The 24632-nt window shown below is 44.9% G+C and overlaps 1 protein-coding gene across 5 annotated transcripts in view; it reads right to left on the reverse strand.

Annotated features, from left to right (window-relative positions):
* Nucleotides 1-815: 815 nt before the first annotated feature.
* DENND2B (DENN domain containing 2B) overlaps nt 816-24632 on the reverse strand; it is a 103428-nt gene continuing 79611 nt past the window's right edge. For all 5 annotated transcript variants that reach the window (XM_086472417.1, XM_086472418.1, XM_086472419.1 and 2 more), the window contains 6 exons: nt 6504-6681; nt 5215-5256; nt 4114-4225; nt 2874-3113; nt 1980-2066; nt 816-1576 (listed from right to left, as the gene is read on the reverse strand). In XM_086472417.1, the coding sequence (XP_086328543.1) occupies nt 1542-1576; nt 1980-2066; nt 2874-3113; nt 4114-4225; nt 5215-5256; nt 6504-6681 (694 nt within the window). In that variant the 3' untranslated portion in view covers nt 816-1541. The remainder of the gene's footprint in view (nt 1577-1979; nt 2067-2873; nt 3114-4113; nt 4226-5214; nt 5257-6503; nt 6682-24632) is intronic.

Raw genomic sequence — 24632 nt, forward strand, 5'->3', positions numbered from 1 at the left:
CAGAACCACTGTCAGGTTAGGAATTGCGCAAGCCTCAAGGCCAGTCCAACTAAATAAACCACGCTGCAAATGAAACACGGTGTTTGGATTGGGTTTTTTTAAAGCTAAGAAGCTTTAGTGACTTTTCATTAGCTGTCAGACTTGCAAACATATTTAGGTATTTTATATTTTCTTCTTCAGACTATGGGAACAACTTGCAGAACCTCAACAGGAGTTATGTTACCAGATCAAAGATGAATGTGGTACTTGGGCAACATCCACCGCTGTGCAGAAGGCCGTGGCAAGCTAACCATTCCTGTCCTGCTGAAGGGCCTTCACTGAAATGGAAACACCACCCCAACAGACTGCATTTACCGCAAAAGGAAACCAGACTCTCGTGAAAGAGCTCATCAGAAATTTAGGCAAAGGCTCTGCCTGGTACGAGCTGCTCGTATTCTACTCTGGTCATCCAACCAAGGTAGCGCAAGCCAACCTGAAAACACCACGGTGCAGGAGCAGTATATGATAGTCACAATGACAAAAGGTAGTTTCCTGCTATAACCCATGCAAAGAAAAAAAAAGTTTGAAGAGATGCTTCTGTTAGGATAAAATTATCAGAACAGGGATATGAAATGCCTTGTCTCAGCACTAGTGAAAACCGTTGAAGGAAAATCAAACTACGTGTCGTAAAATAGCAAACCTACTAAACGACAGGTTCGTAACAACCATTTTGTATTTTAATTACAAATTCATTAAAATTCACAGGAAAGTTACTGGTTTTGCATTTACTCAGCATCAGAAACTGCAGAGGTTTGCAATGACTATAAACAAACAGGTGTATTTACAGAGTTTATTAGAAACCATACATACATACGTTAGGAAAGGATGTACTGTACCTACTTGTTGCAGCTCGCACGTCAAAGAACTGAAATCTCCTCAGGTTTAGCAGTCTGAGTGCAGAATGGATTACAAGTAGTTTACTGACCAGAGTTCAAACCAAGTGGAAGTTCTGTATTGTGAACCAAGTACCTTATTATCAAGTTACTTTCTTATTGCTTTCTTTTAAAATTAATTAGGAGAAAAAAAAAAAAAACGACTCTGCCACATGAAAGCAGCCCCCGTGCGTACAACCTCTCCCACGTCCCCGAGTTCATTCATCCCCGCAGTATCCAGGCGTCAGTGTAGCTCGCAAACATCCCGTGAAGTCAGTGGTTCTGCTGAGACAGTCAGCTGCACATAACCAGCTATTCATTTTTGCACCAAGCATAACTCAGTTCATACTAAAGAAAAAAAGCACCTGTTATTCTCAGGAATATACAAATATTTACCACAGTTCTCCTTGCTCATTACAAAACCAGTTACAAAAGCTTACAGCACATTATGTACAGAGTGTATCCAAACACACGAAGGAGCCGCCATCCGGCACGCCAACAGCATCGTCGTCACGCAGAGCTGCGGCCCGCTTGCTCCGCTCCCCTCCCGCCCCAGACTCTGAAACGCTGCAGGTCTCTCACACGCAGGGTCATAAATAGTCTTTGGGCTGGTACTTCAGCAGAAAGGAGTTAGTTCTTCTTGTGAAGGAACTTCATTTTGTTTCCTAGAGAAAGCACACCGTCAGTCTCTAACGCATACCGAAAGGCCAAGGGCGATCAAAAGTTCCTTAGCAAATGGGTCTAATTTGTAAAGTAACTGCTGTAGAGAAACTCTTCCCCTTCACACCAGGTGGGACAGCCAGCTAACAGAACCCGGGGGTCACCCGCCTCCCTTGTCTCCTCGATTACTCCTCGGTTCCCGCCCCCCCCCTCCAAGTGAAAATGAAAGTGTTAACAAGGATCATAACTAAATCTGGCCTTGTCAGCTTTAAGTACGCTTTCATATTTTTATATTTCCTATCACACTGAAACTGCTTGGCTATCTTATTTCACCTCAGGTAAGGCTTTTTTAAATTTAAAAAACCCACGAAAATTCATTTAATAAATACTTCTAAAGCTTTTCCTCACCAAGGCCTCGCAGAAACTTGTTTACTCCACTTTGCTCCGTGTCTGGAAGCTCTTCCAAATACTGCTCAACCCTCTGCTCGAAGAGGCCTGTGGAAGGGAGGAGGGAAGGTAGCCGGGTCAGGCCGCGCCCACGCCGCCGGCCCCTTTGCGCGCCCCCAGCTCCCGCTTTCCCAGCCCGCTGCCGCCGCACGACGCCGCAGCCGCCAAGGGCCTGCTCGGTTCTACGGCATCGGGACAGGGACGGCGGGGCCCCGGCGCTCCCCGAAGGGTAACGGCTTCGGGGGTGCTGGCGGCCCCGCTCCGCCGCCTCGCCTCCGCTCCGGGACACGCCGGCACTGGGCCGCCGGGCGGGACCACCGGCTCCACGTTCGCGGCTCCGCTCAGCAGCCCGGAGCGCCGCGCCGCCCGCTCCCTGCCCCGGCCAGGCGCGGCCACGGCCGCAAACCCCCTCGCCGCCCTGCGGCACCCCCGGCGCACCGGGGCGGGCGGCGGCCGAGCCGGGCCGGGACTCCCGCCGTGCCACGCGCGGCGGGAGCGCGCCGGCGGCCGCGGGCCCGGGCGGCAGCGTCGGCCGCCGGCAACCGTCCCTCACAGTGACCCTGCGGGCAGCCGGGCTGCGCCGTGGCACTGCGGTGGCGCCGGCAGGGGTGGGCTGCGCCCTCCGCAGGACCCGCCGCGGCGCCCTCGGAGTGACGCGGGACGCGCGGGTGTGACTGTTGTGCCGGCTGAAGGCCGGGTGTTGTCAGCCCGCAGCAGCAGGCGGCGCGCTCCGGCAGGGCGGTCAGCCGGACGGGGTGGGCTCAGCCCGGGCCGCAGGTAGAGCCGCTCCCGCGGGACCTGTGCGAAACCCGGGTAGCCCGCACTGCGGGAAAGACACACCCACCGACCCCTTACCTTTTGCTCTGCACTTTCTCAGCTCTCGGTCTTGGATGAAGCCAGCGAACATTTGGGATTCCATGAAAACTTCCAAGAAGCGGCGGATGCTCTTGGAGGCCACAGATTTACGGAAAGCCTCCCTTTGGAAGGCACGCTCTCCTTTTTCATTCTGGGTTAGGAACAGGGAATAATGGCCAACTGTCTCCACAAAGAATCGGATAAAAACCTCAGACACTAATCCATTCAGGGTGTTACATTCTGCAAAATAAGGCGGCAATAAGACACCAAAATCAGCTGCTACCAGAGCTGTCAGCATTGTCATCCACACGGGGGGGCCAGGTACTGTCAACCTGGGGTTTCGTGATGCCGTGCTAATAACAAGGAGTCCTACCGGCTCCTTCCAAACCCGGGTATACATCAGATAGGGCAACAGCTTTATAACCAAGAGTGCCAGTCCACATAATTGGTGTTTCATAACCAAGAGTCAGTAAGAAATCCCCCCAGGAAAGAGCTCAGAAAATTACAATTTTTGTGGGTGCTTCATCAAAATTATACCTCATATTTTAACTCTTGAGTAAGTTTTCCTGAGAAGCTTCTGAATGACTTGGAATTAAAATGTTTGTTCTGGAGATAATTAAGCCTTTACCAAGAACTGCTCAAAAAGGATATGTTGTAGAATTTGGGTTTTCATCATTTCTCAGATGTTAAAATAGTTTTACACATGTAACACAGAAGAGTAGAAATAAATTTCAAAAACTGAACAGGGGCCTGTTTCATACCTTTTAACCACAGGCATTTAAATTCACCCTGCTCTGTTTTTATAATTGCTGGAGAGAAATGTGAACCTTCAAAGGCAACTCAGCCCCTCTTGCACTGAAACTATTTTCTAGAGGTACCTGCTTCTCTCCCCTGAACATACCGAGTGCCAAGAGCAACTCCAAACTCAGACACACCCCTAAGCATGTATAGTTACCTGGGTTGAATTAGGGCCAAGTTAACTGCAAACCTCTGTTTGAGTGAAGGCTTAGAGGTGCTCATGGGAGTGCGTGTCCCTCACAAAGAAAACAAAACAGATCACTGACAATGTGTTACTGTGAGTTGATGCTGTCAGTCCCATTCCGTGGCTGTTCAGAGACTATCTTTGATGTCGCAAAAGGTATTTGAGTACAAAAGTCCCATTTTTCTTTCTCCTGGATGGAAAGTCATGATACTACCTACATGCTTGTTTATACAAGTCCTTGATTCCAAATGAACTTACCATCATCTGAATCGCTATCCGAATCCTGATTTATCAGTTCATTCTTTCTCTCTAGAGCCTGCTCCAGAGCAGCTTGCAATTTTCTAGGCAATAGTGTGTCTTCATCATCCATCTGACAAGAGAAAAAAAAATCTTGAGATCACATTAATCTATGCAGCAACTACAGCAAATACTTTTGCAAGGTTTAAAATTCAGAAGAAAAACATTTTGTATCTGCTACTGTCATGCCTACATAAAATAATGAAAATCTGTGTGTAACTATCATATATTTCTAAATGAAATTTCTGGTCACTCTTGGTGAGATTAAAGTCAGGAATGATAATCCAAAGAGCAAGTTAAACATACAGAAACTTGGAATCAGCTCTTTACATAAGAAAAGAGTCCAAATACTTGTTTTTAACTAAATAGACATCATGCAAAGCCTAGCTATGTGTATGCACAGCTGCTCTCGTTGGGTTTAGGCAGCTTCTTTGGTTCTTGACACTTGTTTTTACTTATATTCTGGGTTTTCCCCCTGTTGCTGTCTTCATCTTATTTAATGCTTGTTCAGCAAAAGCGAGTGGACACAAGAATCCTAGCTCTGCAACCACTACTCACCAGCCATATCTTCCAGGGCATCGAACAAAAAAGTTTACTCATCTCACCTGCAGATTGTTATTTTTGCAATTATTTAGTGCCACATTACTATCAGGAGATGGTGATCCTTCATTTCCCTTTTTCCAAGGCTCCTGCTTTTCCTACCGCATTTAACTATTCCTCACCTTTCCTCTCTCACTCAGAAACTTTTCTTTGCAACTTTTATTCTTTCCACCTCCAACAGTGTGAGTTTTCTTGCTCACATCTTGTTACTATCTTTGGTTGTTTTCTTGGCACTGTGAATACAGTTCTTGATTTCTTCTGACAGTCATAGCCTCAATCGCTTTTACATACCTGAGGAGTAGTACTTACTTGCAGGAGAAACAGAAAATGAGCCCTTTTCTTTTCTAATCTCTTTCCCACTGCACAATTCCTGCCATATATCTCTGGTCAAAGAAACCTAATCATACTGTAGGAGTAAACAGCTTGTTAGACTGCATGGCAACATTTCGAGCTGTACTTTACCTGTCTGATGAATCGATCAGATCCCAGGTTAACCATCAAAGCCTGAAGAAAAGAAAACACTACTGAAGAGACACAAAACATTCATTTGTGTTTGCCTTTTAGTAGTGAAAGATCACCTGACGGTCCCAAGCCTCAACATGAATTAAATTCCTGCTGTGAAACAACAGGTTGTGTGCTTTATAAAACAAGACGATAAAGTTTTTCTTTAGAGCTTAAAGTCTAATTTAACATAGTTAGGTACAACAGATCACATACTAGGTTAATATGTAAGAAAAAGCTATATGTAATAGGTTAATATGTAAAAAAAAGGTTAGACAGGTCTTTTTTCTTAAACCTAAGGAAGTTGTTCCCAATAATTTTTGTTAACGTGCAGAAGAAAAGTATTTCAGAGGGTTTTAAAGAAAACGCATTTGAGGCAGCAGGGCTTCTGAAGGGCAAGGGTGTGAAATATTAATAATGAAGCAGCAAAGCTGAGAGACGGAGCTGGGAAGATAGGAGAGCAATGTTAGGAAAGTGGGAGGAAAACAGAGCAGAGATTTACATGGGCCAGAGGCACAGGAAGCCTTGAAAGTGAGCACAAGAAAAGAAAATGTCATAGAAAAATGACAGGAAACTAATAGGAGTAAGAGAGAAGAGCGTGTCCTTGAGTATTTTTGCAGTATTTTACATGAAGAGCTGATGAAGTGCAACTCTAATTTGATTTCCCATATAGTATTAATGAAGTCTTAGAAGTAAAAAGTAAAAAAAAAAAAAGCCTTAAAGGTTTTATTTTCTGTGCTGGGTATGGCTTCATGGACAACTTCCATCAGCACTAATAGGTGTCATAGCAGATGGCACCTAATGTCTTCTGTTCTTGTTCCAGGTACAAGACAATCAGAACAAATCAATATATTTACACTGTGCTTACTTGTTGACCAGGCCAGATTGTCACTTCTCTCTGTCAAGGTGCCAGGTACGGGAAGAGTGGCAGAATAAAGAGAAGACTAAACCTACTACTGCAGTTTTACCAAGAGGCAGTTGCCCGTGAGAATTAGGCAGAGAACAAACAAAGAGGCATATTAAAAATTAAACATGTGAGTATTTAGGGACATGGTTTAGTGTTGGGCTTGGTGGTGTTAGGATAATGGTTGGACCTGATGATCTTAAAGGTCTTTTCCAACCAAAATGATTCAGTTCGATTCGATTCGATTCTATTAAATTCTATTCTATGATTTACGTGCAAATGGCAGGTCCTCTCCAGGGTGAGGCCAGCTTTACTCCAGGCAAACAATTCTGGTGCCAGCTCCTACCTCCTCTACGGGCAGCTCCTTCAGTTTGGGCAGAGAGCTGGAGAGCAGTCCCACCAGGAAGGGGGTAGGGCAGCACACGATGTCAATCATGGATGAAGGCAGAACAGGAATGAAGGTGTGCTGCCAGGAGAAGGGGTACAGCAGGGCCACCACAGCGTGCGAGCAGCTCGAGAGGGTGCTGGAGAGAGAGAGACATAACCACGTTAGTGGAGGTTCTTCTTTGTCCAGAACACCCACCACCTGCTGATAAACTTGGCGCGTTAAAATGCCGGTGCCCAAGGGGCTGCCCTTCTGTCACTGCTGACTTCAGACGGCCTAGGACCCCTTCCAGTCCTGACCACTTCTGGACTGTGCAGTGTGGTAGTTCCTCCCGTGCTTGCCTGTAGGTGACTTGAAACTACAGGTAAAAACTAGAATCAGTTTGTTTCGTTATTGCGGTCAGGAGACACTTTGATCTAGAAGACGAGGTTTAACATTCCCAACAGCACTCTATAGCAGCTGCTTTGAGTTATTTTTAAAATCCAAAAGCAACTTCAGTTCTTAGCTGTCACAACCACGTCAGTAGTAAAAACATGTAATACTGATGTTCTTATGTTAGGCACTAATGCACAAACAAAGGAAAAAAAATGAAAAATAAAATAAAATTGAAAAAAAAAATCCTTAAAACCCCAACAATCAATACTTACTCCAAAGGAAATCTAGTAAAAGCAACACATTTTTCAAAGTTTGTATATTTTTGTGACAACAGCCTATTTTTATTATAATACATTTTAACAGGCTTATTAACCAACTCTAGCAATAAAGGTATTAACCCTGCTCAGTAGGGTACTCTAAAAGACACATTGGTATCACCTAAACATTAAGGTTTGACATCAGTGGAAAATGTCTTGCATCCATTGTCCTTCCATCTACTGAATCTGATTCCCTTTTACAGTCACATGGTTTCCAAATGTTGAAAATAAACACCATTACCAAGCTAGTTTTAGCATCAGGGGAACAAAGGCAGGCTCTCCATTTCAGACCTTTGATTTTGGGCTGAGTTACAACGTCTGCTTCTTGCAGGCAGGGATGACAGAAATTTGGATTTTTACCCAGCCTAGCATGACTGAGCTAATTTTCTCACAGTGTAAACTTCTACTGTGCTTCATGTAGCCACAAAGAACTATAAATAACTGATAACTTCAGAGCTGTTACTGCTTCAGAATGCTGGGGCAAAATGCTGATTTCTTCTACTGCAAGACTTGTTGGAGACTTTAGGTGGCATCAGACCTCCACCAGAATCACCCTCACGAGCATTTTTAGTCGGGATTATTCCAAGGCCAGGAGAAAGGTTTCACCTGTTTGTTCCTGTCAGTGATTAACCTTTGAGGTTTGCTGTGTGGGAAAAGTGAGAATTAGAGGGAAAAGTGAGAATTAGAGGACAAAGCAAGAAAAAGTTGGGGAAGAGCAAGTGCTTGTCTTTTACTGCAAATAATCTGCTGCGTTGGTTTTACTTGACATTTCCTTTCAGATTGATCGATCACAGCATGTTTTTATAACATATGTTGCCTAACACAGGTTTCTTGTAAAATGATGTGTTTCTCTAATTTATTTTTTTTTATAGCAGGCAACGGTGCTGCCCCTGCCTCATGTTTTGGTCTTGAGTGCCTACCACAGCAAGCGTAGTGGTGTGTTTCGGAAGAGCTTGGAGCATGGTACAGGCTCCCAGCACTTTCTCAAGCTCACTTTAATGACTCTGTGGCATTTTCAACTACTACAAATTCAGTCATCTTAGCTGAGCAACTAAAAAAAGAGCCACGTTAAGCTAAAAGCGGGAAGACAAACATTCTTCTGATGTCAGTTAGTATTTTTTTTTCCTTTCTATAGAATGCCCTTTTGTAACATGTTGTTTTACACGCAGCACTGTGACGTAAATCAGCCCCTGCATCCTCTCCTGCGTGCTATTCCCACGCTAGGGGAGGCTTCGGGCTCTGGCCCAGGACCCTGGTTTCTACTCCAGAGCTTTCCTGGGAGCTGGCTGGGGCAAGACAGCAGCTGAACGCAGCCAACGGCCGTTGAGGGGGGGGGGGTGTCCTGCGGCAGCACCCTGCTCTGCTCTGCCAGCACCCCGCGGGTCACACCGTCACCCTTGTCAGCACCTCGGCCTGTGCGTTTTAAGGCTCAGCACACAGTTTTTCAAAAATCAGCCTCAGAAAATCTTTCCCTGTGAGATGTCTCATGCTGACCCCCATGAAACACTCGCTCCAAACTTTCAGTCCTCAGAATCTCCCGCTGCCCTCCCTCCTGGACACCGCTCATGCAGAGGGCAGCGGGAATCCCAAACTCCTGTTGTACAAATTCCCTGTGTCTCTTCCATAGCTGGAAAGATTCATATTTAGAAAGGATACATGTCTTTCACTTCAGTGTGAGGTTTTTACATTCCATAAGGTAAAATTCAGAGATGATGGATGTAAGGGAACTCTCAGTTTAAATCTCTAAAATATAGTTCAGATCCTTTTAAAAGGGTATTATTCATGAGAAGCATGTTTGGTAAATTAAAAAAGAAAGCCCTACTCTGGGAAACCAGGGCCGCTCCAGTTTTTCCTTTCAAGATGTGCAACCCACACATTGTCCCACTGTTCTTGTTTATGAGAAATAAGAAGTAAGGTCAGATGATTTCTTTAAGGTGTGTGAAGCACACAAAGTAAGCGACAGAATAGTCTAAGAAATAAGATTTTCAAAATATTTTCACTTTTAATAGTCTAGGACAGTTTTGGAAATCCAGAGAGCTGGTTTTGAGAGTGGGTTCTTTCATTTGGTCTATGCAGTTTTACACAAACACTGCATAATGTTATAGCTGTCGTTCTGCTGGAAAAAACTTCTTATATTACCCATATGCAGGTAATTTTAGACATAGGCACAAGAAACCAAACCATTGCATGAGTCACACACTAATGAGGAGCATAAACCATCACACACTTCAGAGAGGAAGCACTGCCAGAGTCGTGCGCAAGCGGGAGACATGGTATGATGATCCCAGGGCTCCAGCCACCCCTGTACGGCACGGGGCCAGCTGTGCCCGGAGGCTCCGCACCGCGCCGGCGTGTCCTTCCCTCCAACACACGGGTAGTGCCGCTGCCCCATGCCGGCAGCGCTGGCGCCGAACTCTCGTCCTGCCCCAGAGACTCTGCTGGCCTGTGATGCTCTGTCTCTGCGGAGCTGCTGAGGGCAAGAGGCAGCCTTCTGCTTCAACCCAGCTCACCTCTGCCCTGCCAGCTGCAGGCTGTCCCGCACGCACATGGACCCGCACACGCAGAATAACAGTCTGCTAACAGTAACTGACTGTGACAAGGTGACTGCGTTTGCAAGTTTTGTGGGATAAGAGCATTTTCTTACATACAGATAGGTAAGGCTATTACCTGGCCATGCTACACAGTCTACACCACTGAACTCATCCCATTAGCCTGTACTCATTCCAATAATTTGTACTCTGCTACAGCAAAATTAGTGAAGGGTTTCTAGAAAAACATCCAGTTTCATTTGATTTCAAAACACAGGAAATTCACCACTTCTCTTTCCATTTTTTTTTTCATGGTTATCATCTCATTAAAAATTATTTGCGGTTTGCCCAATTGGAAGTTTTTGTACTTCCTATGCCTTTTATTCATTAGATTAAAAAATCCTTCCGTGTTTCATCTTCTCCACGTGAAAGTGTTCATATGAGATTACGTAGTCTTATTGAGACATTCTTAATCACAAATTTCTCTTGAAGAACCACAGAATGGTTTGGGCTGGAAGGGACCTTAAAGACCATCTAGTTCCAATCCTCTGCGGTGGGCAGGGACACCTTCCACTAGACCAGGTTATTCAAAGCCCCATCCAAGAAGAGATCTTTCCTCATGTTACAGACAACAGATGAGAATTCTCCCTTCCCACTCAAAGCTGATTTATCTTCCTCTGGGCTACTTTGTTTTCCAAATCACTTTCTATGATAGCACATAGAAACCTTTCCTTGTTGTGTACTTAGCTGTGGAGACACAAGGCTCAGACTAAGAGCAGAGGCACAGGAATTTCAGACATTACCATGACTCAGCTGAACTGTGGAGACTGCTTGTGAATATGGTTTAGGCCCATATCAAAAGCAAATTAGCGTGACTTAACAAGAATATTTACTGTCCTTTAGGTAGGAGAATGTCTGCTATCAATTTCTGGGTTGGTCAACCAACAAATAACCCCAAGTCTAGGCTATATTAATATCTAACCACAGCACCATCACCATGTTCTGAGAAACACACGCTGTCCACTGTCGAACAGTGAATGGTCACTGCCCTGGCTGCGGGAGCACTGCCGATGCAGGTGCTAGTGCTCGATGTGTCTGTTTCAGAGGACCGTGGCTCACTGCATACTGCAAGTCACCATCTCTCATGAAATGTTAAAGTCATACTCAGTTACACGTACTACTCGTATTGGAAACATTCCACAGATACCCTTGATAACTCTCTTTTCTCTATAACAATAGCCAAAAGTTATATTCTTTCTCACTTCCCCTCTACCACCTATGATTTCCCACAGAGCCAAGGGAGCCTCACACACCAAGCATCTCTTAAGTCCAGGACTAAACCTCCAGCACAGACAACCACTTGCAGGACTCCCTGATCCTACCTTACTACTCTTGTGCACCTCCACAGCCATTTTGGCATTTGCATTGAAGGAGGGTAAAGTGAGAATATCCCTTCTCCTTCCTCCTCCTCTCCCAAGGGACAGACAAGCTCACTGAGCCAGGAGAAGAGCGGGGACCACCCCTCACGTGCAGCTCCATCACCCTCGGGCTGCTGCCAGCTCTGTGCTATGCCGACGCTCTAGACCATGCACAGGACTGGGATCAATGATCAGAATCTCGTCCCTCTGCTTCCCCAGATGGAGAAAAGTAGATAAAAATGTAAATTCACAAAGAAGTGTTTCCGCTGCCCGTGTTTACTTTTCCACAACCTTTTCATGTTTCTCATTTCTCCCTGCTGATTTAATTACGTTAGTCTGTCCACGTTTGCTGAGCTCTTTCATCTGCTGTGTTAACACATACATGCTCCAGCTCACAACTGCTCTGTGACTGAGTTACCTCCCTGACCCACATCCTCTCATCTGCTTGGAGAGCTTCCTACAACTTGAGGTTGGAGTCTGGAGGCTCCATCCCTCCCAGGTGTAATACCTTGACTCAGGTGGGTGTTACACACCCACGTGCCTCGTCACAGGCCACAGCCGTGCTTTTCTGGGACAGCTCCTACCCTTGTGCCACTGAGAAACTGCTCAGCAAAACCAGATGCCTGACACTTCCCTCCTGCACCCTTCAATGCTGGATTAACTCCAGTGTCTGACAGAGAGAGAGCGAGCTCTGTGACAACTCTGCAAGATAAAACGGTCTGAGAGGTTTGCAGAGGATGCTGTGTAAGACTCCAGGAAAAGGCTACAGGGCCGGGGATTCAGCCCATCTCCCCTCCAGCACACACAGACTGCAGAGGCAGAGGGGAGGGACAAAGCAGAAAGCTTGAAAAGCATCAAGTAAAGAGAAAATGGAAGTAACAATTGTGACAGACTGCTACGGTGTGGGTGGGAGATGGAGTGCATATAGCATTGCTGTTACTGTGCAGGCAGTAATTCAGAGGACTGTGCTGTACCGGATACAATATACACCTAAGCTCTCAAAAAATAAAGGTTTCTCTGGGTGCATAAGAATAAATAATAGCAGCACTTTTATTCAGGTGGATAAGACTAAATAATAGAATCAGGGACAAGATATAAATTCAAACATATCAGTATTGTAAGTGACAGTCTCCATAATCCAGCTGTCTCGCTGTAATCAGCTCCTGCAGCATTCCTGCAGGAGGTCAGCTGTTAAAGCAAGCCCTTGAGGATCCCTGGCCTGTCAGAAGAGCTGGCTAACAATGGGGAGATGTTACCGCTTTCTCCCTGCTCCACAGTGTCGATGCTCAGCTCCAGTACCCCCCTTAACCCCCAGGCACTCTTCTTCTGAGCCTTTGTGGCCTCAGATCCCCCCACATCAATGGCTTGTGCTTCACTCCCAGGGCTGCTGTGCTGTGAGGACATGTGTCTCATTAGCCTAGATACCATCGACTACTCACTAAATAGGGCAGGGAGGAATAAAATGAGAATTCAAGAAAGTCTTTGATACAATGGTGCGGGACATCTCCAGCTTTCTAGCCAGTGTCAAAGTGTCAGACGTGACAGTGTTTCTTCCTATGCAAAATTATTGCTGATTGTTGCTCTGTTACCACTCTAGGACGTTCCTCCCTTTTGACTCAAACCAGGGAAATGATGTTTTTGCAGCTTTTTAGCAAGAAGACCTACCCCATGAACATTTCAAAATAAAATCATGTGAGTCATTGTCGCTAGAGGAAAAGAGAGCATGGCGATGGAGCCACCTGACTGCACGGCTGCAGCTCCAAATTGGGGAACATGCAAGCACATTCAGAGGTGCAGCATCGGATGCAGAGGTTTGGGGAGGGGACCTTGGCAGAAGACAACTGTGGGAAGCATATGGGATAACCTTCTCACCAGGAACAACATGAAGCAATAAATACCTTCGTGCTTGTAAACTAATACGGAAGCGAAGCTGAAATGGAGATTTTTTGAGAAGCGACGCTGTCACGTGTAACATCACTGCTGATGAGGGATTAAAGGATACCTCTGTGTGTTCATGCATAAGGCCTGCAGTCACTGATGGGTCTGGGAGACCTGCCTATTTGTAGGATTGCTTGCATTTGTAAGGCACTGTTTTCACATGATCAGGATTCAAAATTTGACTAGTTTTCACTGAAGTTTTTAAGCTTGTGTGTTTTCCAATTTCAGGCAAAATTATATAGAATCATGAGGTATTTCAGGTGGGAAGAGACCTCAGGAGGTCAGCTGATCCAACCCCTTTGCTTGCCATCAGATCAGTTCGCTTCCAAAGTCAGATTAAAAAATACGTTATTTTGTTATATAAAACATCTTTGCTGCCCTTTTTTGTGAAAGGGTGGAATGTTTTGGTGGCAAGGACTTGAAAGCTGGCAGGAGGGAGTGCCCTGAATGCCAAGGACTTCTACTGGTGATGTCTAAACTCACTCTGATTCGGTTTGCTAGAAGCCATCTTAAAATATTTTTGTGCATACTAGAGGGACACTTATTTAGCTGCTAATTTCTTCAAAAGAAATTGTACACACTGAGCAGCACCTTCCTTGACATTGTAGCCCTGGGCTACACAGACTAATGGGAGCCTCATCAGGGAGAGGAAGATCATCTTCATCCTGCAGGGACCCCCAGGGAAGGGAAGAGAAGGAAATGAAGGAAGGAAAGGGAGGAGGCAAATTAAATTATAGGGGCAGAATGCAAAGGGGTAAAATAAGACCTGGGAGGCAGAACTGGGAGGGGAGAAAGGCAAAATGAGCCTGGTGAGCAGGTGAAAAGGAAACATGAACTGAGGGTAAAGAGGCTGGAACGCAAACCTAAGGGACAAGACAGTGACTGGCTGGGCTGAGCGACACGAGGACCGAGGAAACAATTTAATATGAACATGGATAAAGCTGTCACACACATGCAGCCAAATTATTAGGTCCCTGTGAAACTTGTTCCTCCCTGCTGCTACAGGCAGACGTAAGGACTGCGAGGCTGGCTGATGCCAATTACCCATCCTCATTCGGTACCAGAGATGCGGACAGGGGCTGCAGCTGCAGGAGGGAAGGTCAGATACCAGCACGGCTGAAGGTGTGTGACAGGGGCTCGAAGCCCGCTCGTGGTACAGATGCAAGTCCAATATAACCAGTGCTCTTACACTTCAGCTGCTTCTGTACTGCTTCCCCCTTGCTCTGCTGTGCAGAGCCTGCTGCTAAGCAGAAAGACACAAAACCACAGTTTCTATCAGGAATAATTTTCAAACTGAAAAGACAAGGTTCCTCCACAACGGTTATATTTATCTGTACGCGAGAGACAAAAAGTTATGATCAAAACAAACACCAGAATTTGTGCTCAGCTTATTGCCATTTGACCCAAATTAATTCTAAACCAGTAATTTACCTGGACAGTGATTGAAAAACTATTTCTAATTATTACAGAGCAGCAGGAATAGTAGTCAGTTCATGCCTGGCTTCAACACTTAAAACAAAGCGTGAGGGGACAGGCAAAATACTGCTTTAGGCTTTGATTCCACAAAGTATTTCAGCACAAGTTTCAGCCTTACTTTCGTTGTGCTGAAATACTTCATTGAAATGAAGCCTCAAAGACTTTTTCTTTTTCTGCTTCTATTTTAATGAGATCAGCCCGCAAGACATGATAGCCCCTTCTGAACCGTGAGTACCCCGACTGCTGTGGAAAAGAGTGCTGTCTGAGTGGCTGTGAAGTCAGCCTCTCTCTTTCAGCTTCTGAAATTTGAATAATTTTTTACTTACCTAGAAGCCCTTCAGGGGTAAAGCAAACTACAGAGAACCCTTCAAGCCTTTATAAGGTGATTTAGCAGTAGAGACAGTAATTTTTGAAGCTATTAAATAATTTTAATTTAATTTTAATATATTATTAATATTGTTATTAACTTTCAACTATGTAATTTAATTTTTAATTAAATAATTGGATTTCAGCCTCCTTGATTGAGAATTCCCTATGGCAGAATCCTTCTGTAAAGGGCCCACCTCTGTGTAGGGGTGCGCAGGGAGTAGGACTCCCCTGCTACTGCCAAGGCACCTCTCCTCACCTGACCTTCAGGTAAATCTGTGAAAATCTGGGTAGCTGCAGGAAGTTTAGGATGGAGTCGTTGCATACGTGACTTGAAAGTGTTCTGAACTTTCTGAATTTCCTGCTACTGAATCTGACCTTTGTCTAAAACAATCAATGTTTAAAATCAAAGTAGTGGGTTCATATTATACGGAAAATTGAGTGAGTTTAGGCTGTAAAAGCCAGGGTAATATTTCACATTGTGATTTATTTTTTGAAGCAAACACTTAAGTAAGAGGTAGACTGAGTTATGACATGAGGTTTTTAGTAGCTGGCTGAAAGTATGCAGGTAATACTGTATCTATGATCAATACCCAACACCCTTCTTTTCAGGAAATATGGGCCAATCTGTATGTGCATATTCTAGTTTACTTTTTCTCTTGATGTCAGGGGAGACCTGCCAATAGAAAGCTCTGCTCCTAGTGTCTAAATAAAATAGGGAATTCCCCAGTGTAAATGTGATCATGACAGAGGGGAACACGTGAGAACCATGGTGAGGTAAGTCCACTCGGGCCAACTCAAATGGAGCAGCCGGTTCTGAACATTTCATAACTTAATAATTACACTCACCACAACAAATAGTGCTATAGTTGATCTCTGCAACTGCATAAAGAGCTCTCTAAACCACAAATGAGAGGTCTCCCTTGTCCGTTATGGACTGTGACATGTAATACCCAGTCCTGGCAGTGAGATAACAACTCACTGTTTGTCCAGAAGCAGGTGGAAATCCCTCACTCTGCACAGGAGCTTGACAAAGGAAAAATATGATTTAAGAGATGAACGTTTCCCAGGGTGGGTGACTGATTTAGCAAACCAGGAGCACTGCTGTTGCACCATGCCCATCAGCTTCCAGGGTCCATCCACTGCTTCCTCACCTCCCGAGCCAGGCTTCTCCCATGTGGCAAGCAGCAGCCTGATGCAAAAGTGAGAACCTAACCGTGCGTTTGCCAGCGGCGACAGGCAGAGTAACGTCACAGTGGCTCCCCTAATTTGATACCTTTGCTGCAAGCGACCTTTGTCGTATCTCACAGAGTGCAAACAAGGCCACAGCGATAACACTGGCAGGGAGAGGGGGGCACAGACTGAGGAGGAAATGCATATTTTCCACACCACATCAGCCCAATTACCAGTTACCGTCCTGTGCAGAATCTTTTAAACTACGCTTACAACTCAAAGAGTGTAGCTACTTAACGCTCACACCCCTCAAATGGTGTTTTTTTCCCCCATGAAAACAAGGCAAACTCAAACCTTGTTTTGCAAGAAATGAGTCACACTTCAGGTTTTATCTTTCCTATCAGGTGCTTTCTACAGTGCAGCCTGGGAAAAGCCAAGCTTCTAAAATTCTCATAAAGGAATCACAATATGGCCTCACCTTTCTGACAGAAGCAGTGCTGCAGTTCCTTATCAGTGGGGCGCCAGTGATGCAGCTAATTTTGGGACACACTCCAGTGACCACTGAATGTGAGTTACAGAGTGCTCAGGCACCAATTCCTCTGTGCTACTGATGATTCCAGGTAGGAGATTTTTTATAAACACACTTATCATAAACTGGTTACAACCCAGTACAACCCAGTTTCTGGACTTGTTTTCTCTGGCTTTAATTCACGGAGCCGTGGTTTGCCACACTGCCGTGTCAACAAGGACAGTTCATGGAGCAGACTTGCCCAACAGTTTGCATCATCGTCTGTGTCCCTTTTCTGCTCCCTCCTCATCATATTTTACAGAAAATTGAGTGGGCAACATCTGCATTCATAAATTCTTCTCTGACCACATCCCCTTTAGCTTAAGCTTGCAACATCCTCACCTGTCCTGTGCTATCTTATCCTACCACTGTGGTTGCATCAGCAGCCTCACTGCAGTTACCTCAGTATGTCCCCCAGCGCGTTACGAGTACACCAGGCAATGTGGAGCAGAAGGGTTGAGGGTCTGTCATGGCTCTTGCCTGTCCTTTCATCACTCCCCCATGAAAGTTTGTTCAGAAGCACATGGACAGAAAAGCTTTTCTGTCACTGTAAATATCCAATCGTACCAGAACAGAGAACAGAACTTCAGGTCATATTTTGATGTACTGGGCACTGTGCTAAGATACATGCTAAGAAGAAGGGATATAAAATTTGGTATTTTCTCAGAGGACAACAAAGACACCAAAGATTAGACCTGTGATGCTCCTGGCAGCCCATGTTGTCATGCAGAAGGGCTGCTGCAGCAATCTGTACCCAACTGCGATTTAGGGTCAGTGGCTAAGGAATGAGCAGGTAAGTTACAACGCCGTAGGGCAGCGAGGAGGTGACCTCAGGAACAGCCAACACCCAGTAGCAGTCTGCCCTGCTGGGATGATGTCTCCTAGCTAAACAGAGATGGACCGAAATGTGATGTGCTCTCAGGGATTCCTATTTTAAAGCTGATGGATTTGCCAGTCAAAGTAATTCAGATTTTCATTGTTTTATAATTACACAACTCATTAGGGGACATTATGAAAGAAGCAGTAAGTGCAGGGTTCATTTTGACTATACAGGAGGTTTTCTTTTTGTTTTTCATCCAGATATTGGAAGACAGATTTTTATGCAACATTTCCAAAAGTTATCATAAATTAGTAAATTATTTTACTTCACTAAGAGCTGTGTTTTCAGAATCCAGCTCCCACCTTCCTGGGACACCTGAGTGACAGACAGTCTGAGGTCCCACAGATAACCTGCAAAGCACAACCCTGGCTCATGTCACAGATCAAGGCTGCATCACACAGAGCTGAGAGCTGCAGACCAGAGAACCCACTGTCAGGAGATCTCTCTCTCTCAAACAGCTTTGAAGTACTTATTTTAAAAGAAAGCAGAGAAAAGTTGATTAAAGGGGAATGTGGTTTTAACGAAGGCATTATTTTATGCTCCCATAATACTTGTGCATTAGAGAGGCACATGAAAGCCCCTGGAGACAGAGACATGCAAAGTGCCCTTCAGAACGAGGATTTGTCTTTTCAAGCAACTGGCGTTCAACCGTACTTTCCACAAAGCTCAAACAAATAGGATTTTTGGCAAAAAGTCATTGCTTTGACACATCAGCCACCTGCCCAAGCTTTGTCAGGTGGTTACAAGAAAAAAAAATCCCAGCATTTCAAAGTGGAAACTTATCCTTAGTGCCCACAGAGTTATCCAGTCTTTTTCTGCAGGACAGTTCCTTAGCATAAATCCATAACAAAAGTGGTTCTGGCCCAGGTGCTCCAGAGGAGTGTTAATTACTTGTTCTTTCCACACTGGGACCTTTGCTCCCACCAGTCCTTGTTAATGTTCACACTGGTGGTTTCGGATTTGCAGGCAATCCCTGCACTACTAACAACATGACAGCTGTAAAGTCCGAGGAAAAATTTTTCTAAGTAGTAACAAAGGAGGAGAAGAACAACCCCAACCCCCTAATCCTTCTCATTGCAAAGCTGAAGAGAGGGAATCCGTCTAAGTCCCCTTGTGGGGAGCTAGAGGCTGAGTTGCGAAAAGTTGCAACTTACTGCCATATGGTTATTGTGCCAATAAGCAATCCAGAAGCGAATTACCAAACAACATGGTCGTCTTCTTATCCCCCTTCCCTTTCGTGGGGAAGGGGAAAGGAGAGAGAATTTTGTTGCACAAATCATAAGTGGAAAGATGTGTGTTTTCCCACAGCAGAGCGTTGGCCAAACCCTAAAGTGATATGAACAAATACCACTGGAAAGGAGGGCAGGAGGAAAGAAGGAAAAGGTAAATCACACAAGCTCTACCCTTCCTGTGATATGGCATATTAAAAATGCCATTATTAGACTGCTTTTCTCTGGGACTGCAGAATCTTAAACAAGCCAGAGACTTAGAAAGTTCATTTTTTTTTCTTGGGCTGCATCTTCTGCCTGACACATTTTCCTACTGTCTACGTACAGCTCCTCTGTTGACATCAGACATCACGCAATCTGAGTGCCAGAGAAATATCCAAGTGGTATAAAACGTAAGTATCTCTTGGGGAATAAAGTGCAAAATTTCTCTCAAAAATCTTGAGACAGCTCTGCTAGTTACCTTAAACCACCAATTTCACATCACATTGGACACCTTCAATTCTAGCATTTAGACTGTAAGACAAGGTGCTCAGCATCTTGCAGGACTGGGCTGCATACAAACATCCTACTCAAAGAAGATTGCTAGCTGTATTTGGTGGGAAAGAAAGAAGCAGAATATCAAGAAATTGCAGCTACATCAGGCCAAATAATGACATAGGTTACAGAAGGTTTAAGGGGTTTTGAAGTATATATATTTCTACTTAGTGATGCTTCATAGTGCAAGCAGACTGAGAAAAACCAAAGTCTCATGAAAGGAAAGCAATTGTAGGGTAGGCAGCAGAGACTCAGACTGACTCTGGAGGATGCTTCTTTCATAAAAGATGAAGGGAGCTGCAAGCTGTTGTCCCTTAGGTAAGTCAGGGGTGGTCTGCAAGTTTTAAATCACTCCTCAGTGGGGGCTGAATTGGCTGTCACTGGAGGAAATGGAAACTCTGGTTACTTACATGAGAAATGAATGTTTTTGCTGTAGAATAAATTCTGTCTATTAGGCATGATTACATATTGGGTAATTATACAAGGGCTCATTCCTTCCACTGCAGAAATTAGTGGAAGAAATTCTCCAGCTTATGTTCAGCGTGTCAGACCAGACAAGCACAATAATCCTGACAGTATTTTTAAGAAAGTGCTTCCAGATCTTTCAATAAAAAAATACCAGAAAAAAATGTCAGCCATCCATACTTCTCCTGGGTTTAGCCATAAGGTGTGGGAGCTATTACACATTCCACAGGCACAGTAGCTCGCACCTCTAAACACCTCCTTCTTCAATGCACAGATGATAACTGTGACAAAGTTAACTAGACAAAGAGCTGGAATTCAATACAGGGCTGTGCCAGATGTGACCAAGAGAAGACATAGCTGTGTCTCCTGTAGCCTGGGCTCAGAAATTGTGCAGACCAGTTAGAGATGGGCAAGTAATCTCCAAAATTTTAACTACTCTTGCATTTCCATTTGACCTTGCTACAGGGCTGAGGAACAATAGTTTACTCTTACTACTAAAACATTGCCACTTATCTCCTGTTTAAATTTGCATATTTTAACTTCAGGTATGAGATCACACTATGATTTTGTCTGCTAGATTAAAGGATCCCTAATACTGTTTTTCTAGGTAGGCACTGAGAGCCAGGGACCAGGCTGCCTCTCAACTGCTAACTGTGCTGCTTTCTAGTGCAGCTTCATGACTCCTGAAACAACAGATTCAAATATGAGGACAAGCATCGACCTCCCCGAACATCCTGGGTGCAACACAGACAGCCCTAGGACGTCTCTGTCTGTGAGATTAGGGAAACGCTGTTGTTTGTTCTGAAAGCCTTTGCCCTTGAATACAAGTACACTCCGCTCCCCTTTTGCTCCACAAAGTTAGCAGATACATGCCTGCGGGATGACTTCCCCCAGTATTTACATATTTATGCTTCTGCCCTGTATTAGTCAGTGTTTCTGTCTGGAGCCCATAACATTTGGTCAGGTCTGGGATCCGCCTGGACTTTCTACAGTTGTGCTGGAAGACAGATTCCCCTTGGCTGTTCAAAGTGCTTTGGGAAGGGCTACGGAGGCTTTTGCCCTTAATGAGATAAAAGTTTTTTACCCTTAACAGGATTAAATCTTCCCACCTCACAGATGCCTACCTTCTGCTTGCAACAGCACCTCTTGGCTTCATGGGGTGAGCACTGCAGAGGAGGTTTCAGCGGGCTGCGGCACACCAGGTGACAGGCTGCTGGTCCATGTTGGGCCAGGGCATGTGCTGGCAGAGGGGCAGAGAAACATGGAGGGGAAAAACTCTCCTTGGGAAGACAAAGTCATCTGTGGCCACCCCTAAGGGAGGAAGACACTGATGTGCAGGAGCTCTAGCTTCGCTGAAGTTTGCTGTCATCCAGCATTGCCTCAGCCTCCTTCCCTCAGATCTCGCTTGCACACAGGTAAAAACTTGTGGATTTATTCACAAATTTACAATAGGTCGTGAGATATTGTAAATTCAGCTGGCTCACGCCTAAGGATGGTGCATGATAGAGACTCTCCAGTGGCAACACCACCCTGAAGCGTGTCCACCCCAATGCTCCTGCCCACACCCAGCACGCTGCTCTGCCCCTCTCCCAGCACAGGAGCTCCTGGTGTGACCTGGCCAATGGCCCCATCTGGTTTGGAGAAACTCTGAAAAATTAGTAATTCCTACTGCGGCTGGGCTGGCACAGCCTCCTGGGTGAGGGAGAGCACAGTGCAGGGCAGGAGCAAACAAGGGGAGCAGGAGGGGGTACTTCCTGAGCTGGCACTGCCACTTAGAGAAACGCCTGGCCCACCTTCACCTTGGGGTACGTTTCCAAGTTCACCTATATGGTTTAGGAGCATAAAACCCATTGCTGTCTACAGAGATGTCTTTCCTTGAGGACCACACTCCTGCTTTGCTGAGAAGTAGCTGAAATATCTCATATAAAACCAAAATTCATAACAATTAAAAGTTATTTTGTCTTTTACAAGAGCAGGGACTCTACAGAAGCCTTTCACAGCCCCTAAAGCTTCAAAAAGGCCACTGAAAGAAATACTCCAGGATTTAGATCCACAGCAAAAGACAAGCCTCATCCAAACACTCTCACTGACTCCGGCTGGCGTTGGACTGGACCCACATGTGAAATGTAAGCAAAATAGGCTCAGAGGCCTTCACAATATAGTAGATTACAGCAAGAGTGTTTTTTATTTGTATAACATGGGGTTATAACAAAGGGACGTCAAGATGCCCAAGGCCTTCCTTTCCCCCTCTCCAAACATTCAGGGGAAAAGGCAAAGAGACTGTTCTCACATGCATGGATACATCACCTCCTCAACAAACATGTCCACAAATTTGTTTCCACAGCATAAAAGTAAAACAAACAGAGAAATATTTTTCTTCTAATGTTTGCTTTCTCTTTATTTTCTGTTGCTACCTTTGTGCCTGCAGCAACGGCAATAGTCCACAAACCCCAGAACCCACCGATTTTGCATCAGCTGCCTAACCTAAACCCCAGAGAACTGCACTAGAGCAGCTCTCCCTTTGCAGCTGGCAGTCATGGGATAGCTTCAGAGCTGGGGTGAACAGGCAGAATGCTGGGAATATAAATAGGGGCTCCCAGCTGGGACAGGGATTGAAACTGGGATGGGACATACCATCTTGGTTGTGCTTTCAGCAGATGTTTAAGGAATTGGAGCTTTAAGTTACCTCTTCATGAGTTGTTATTATTATTCCAAGTTTCTCTATTGTTATCTTTATTTCTCTGTTGCCTTCTTGCCTTCATGGAAAGCGAAATACTGAAAGGTCACTGGCAGATTCAAATTCATTTTTGAAGGTGAGAAAATAGCTGTAGGGATTTATTCATTCAATTTCAAGCAGAAAAAAATATATAAGCAACTTATCGGGGAAAAAAAGACCCAAACATAACTGCACGTATCTAACCAAGGCAACCTCACAGTCCTGTCATTCAAACTTTACTATTGTTTTCCCACTGCTGGTAGCATCACTTTCTGTGTTGAAAAATGGCAACCTCTTCTGCACAAAGATCAAGGACTATAAATTTTCACCTTCTGGGCACTATAAGGACCATAAATAAAAATTCATTGAATGAATCTCACTTTACTAGGCATGACTTTCCCAAACTTGTATAATGTGTGAAATCATTTATTGCTTGGAAACCTGTTAAACAGGCAGCTACAAAAAGCCCATTGCATCTCATTGTTTGATGTTTAAATCGCAACATCATTTATTTCTAAGCTAGTTTTTGGGCGCATGCAGAAATCAAACCCTTGTAAAATCTTTTTAATTTCCTGCTCTCTTTCTTTGGGCCCACAGACTGGCCCTGTAAGACATTTCACTTCTTTTTTTTTTCCACATTACTGGTAAACTCCTTCAGTTTCAGCTGTGATGCCCATAAACAAAATTCATGTCAGACAAGGCAAATGTTCCAAGACAGACAGTTATTAGCTCAAAGCCAGAGTGTTTCATTTTAGACTTCATCCCCATTTAAACCATGAAAACCTCAGTAAGTATTGAATTTAAATCCACTGTCACTTTCTCCAGCCCTTTGTCAAAGGACTCATTATTAGTTTCTATTTTACAGTACCTCCTAGCTCCCCATGCTGAAAGGGGCCACGCTATACAAAGTAGAGCTGCGTGCATACACAGAGCAAGAAGCAGTCTCCACCCTGGAGCATTTAGGATCCCAGACAGACCAGACAAAATATAAGAAAGAGGGCCTATGTTTCCAGCATGTGTCACACAGCAGGTCAGAGAGTTCAGAACAAGAGCTCAGGATTCACAGGTCTTAATTCAGGGCCTCATCTACCACGTCAGATTTTGTCAAACTCTTTTTAAACAAAACAAAGTATATATGTGTAGTAAAGGGTACGTGCAGATATAATGAAGTATACGAATATAAACCTTTTTTGTAAGAAAAGTTCTGTCCCTTCTTACAGGAGCAACCACAAAACCTCCTAAGCCTCTACTTTCTCAAAATAACATGCTAATGGCCCCTCAGCTGATGACTCGCTCTCACAACAGAAACAGTTCGCTGGAAAATAGTTTTTTGCAGGAGAGGAGGTGTTTGGGTAGGTGTTTACTGAAAGGGATCTTTATCATTTCTGATTATTGTTGGTCCTGGTGCCCTATTTCTGTGTGCCAAAAGGGAGAGCAGCAATGCTTTGCCCATAAGCAGGACTCTTGTCCTCTGCTGTGAGGCCTGTAGGACCAGGCAACTATCAGGAGAAAGGTAACTGCACAGGCCAGCCTGAGCTGTTAGCTTCCAGTCAGGCTTGCAACGTGTATAAACCCCTGGTTGCCTGACGAAGTCCTCGGTTACCAGGAGCCCTCAGCATCAGCAACATGACTGTTTTCCAAGCCAGGCTGCCTTAAGCCTGTCAATGTAGGTTTAATTGTCACTTCTTTTCTCTGAACAATGCCCAGAAGCATTACGTGGCATTGGCTAGGCCAGCTGCCCCAGAGAAACACTCCTGGGAATGGCTGCTTTCTGTCCCAGCCTTCATGGCTGAGGATGCCTCCTGCAGCAAGCCATTCCACAGTACTGTGCCCGAGGTCCAAGGATCAAGGCTTGGGGTGCTTTGCCAAACTAGGACAACTTTACAAAGGAGTAACTGGGAACAGTGAAGAAGAGCAACGGTTGGCCACAGCACAGCCCTCATTTTCTCTGTACCATTTCCATGATTTTCCACTCAAATCATTGTGCCATTTGAAGGAACGCAGGCCTGTGTCATTCTGAGTTACAGTCAGACTTGTGGGTGCCACTAGTTCTGTTAAATGAATGGTAAAATAGAAACAGACAGAACGATGTAACGAAGCATGCTGT

Source organism: Leptosomus discolor, chromosome 12 (genome assembly GCF_034619465.1).
Source record: "Leptosomus discolor isolate bLepDis1 chromosome 12, bLepDis1.hap2, whole genome shotgun sequence".
NCBI lineage: Eukaryota > Metazoa > Chordata > Aves > Leptosomiformes > Leptosomidae > Leptosomus > Leptosomus discolor.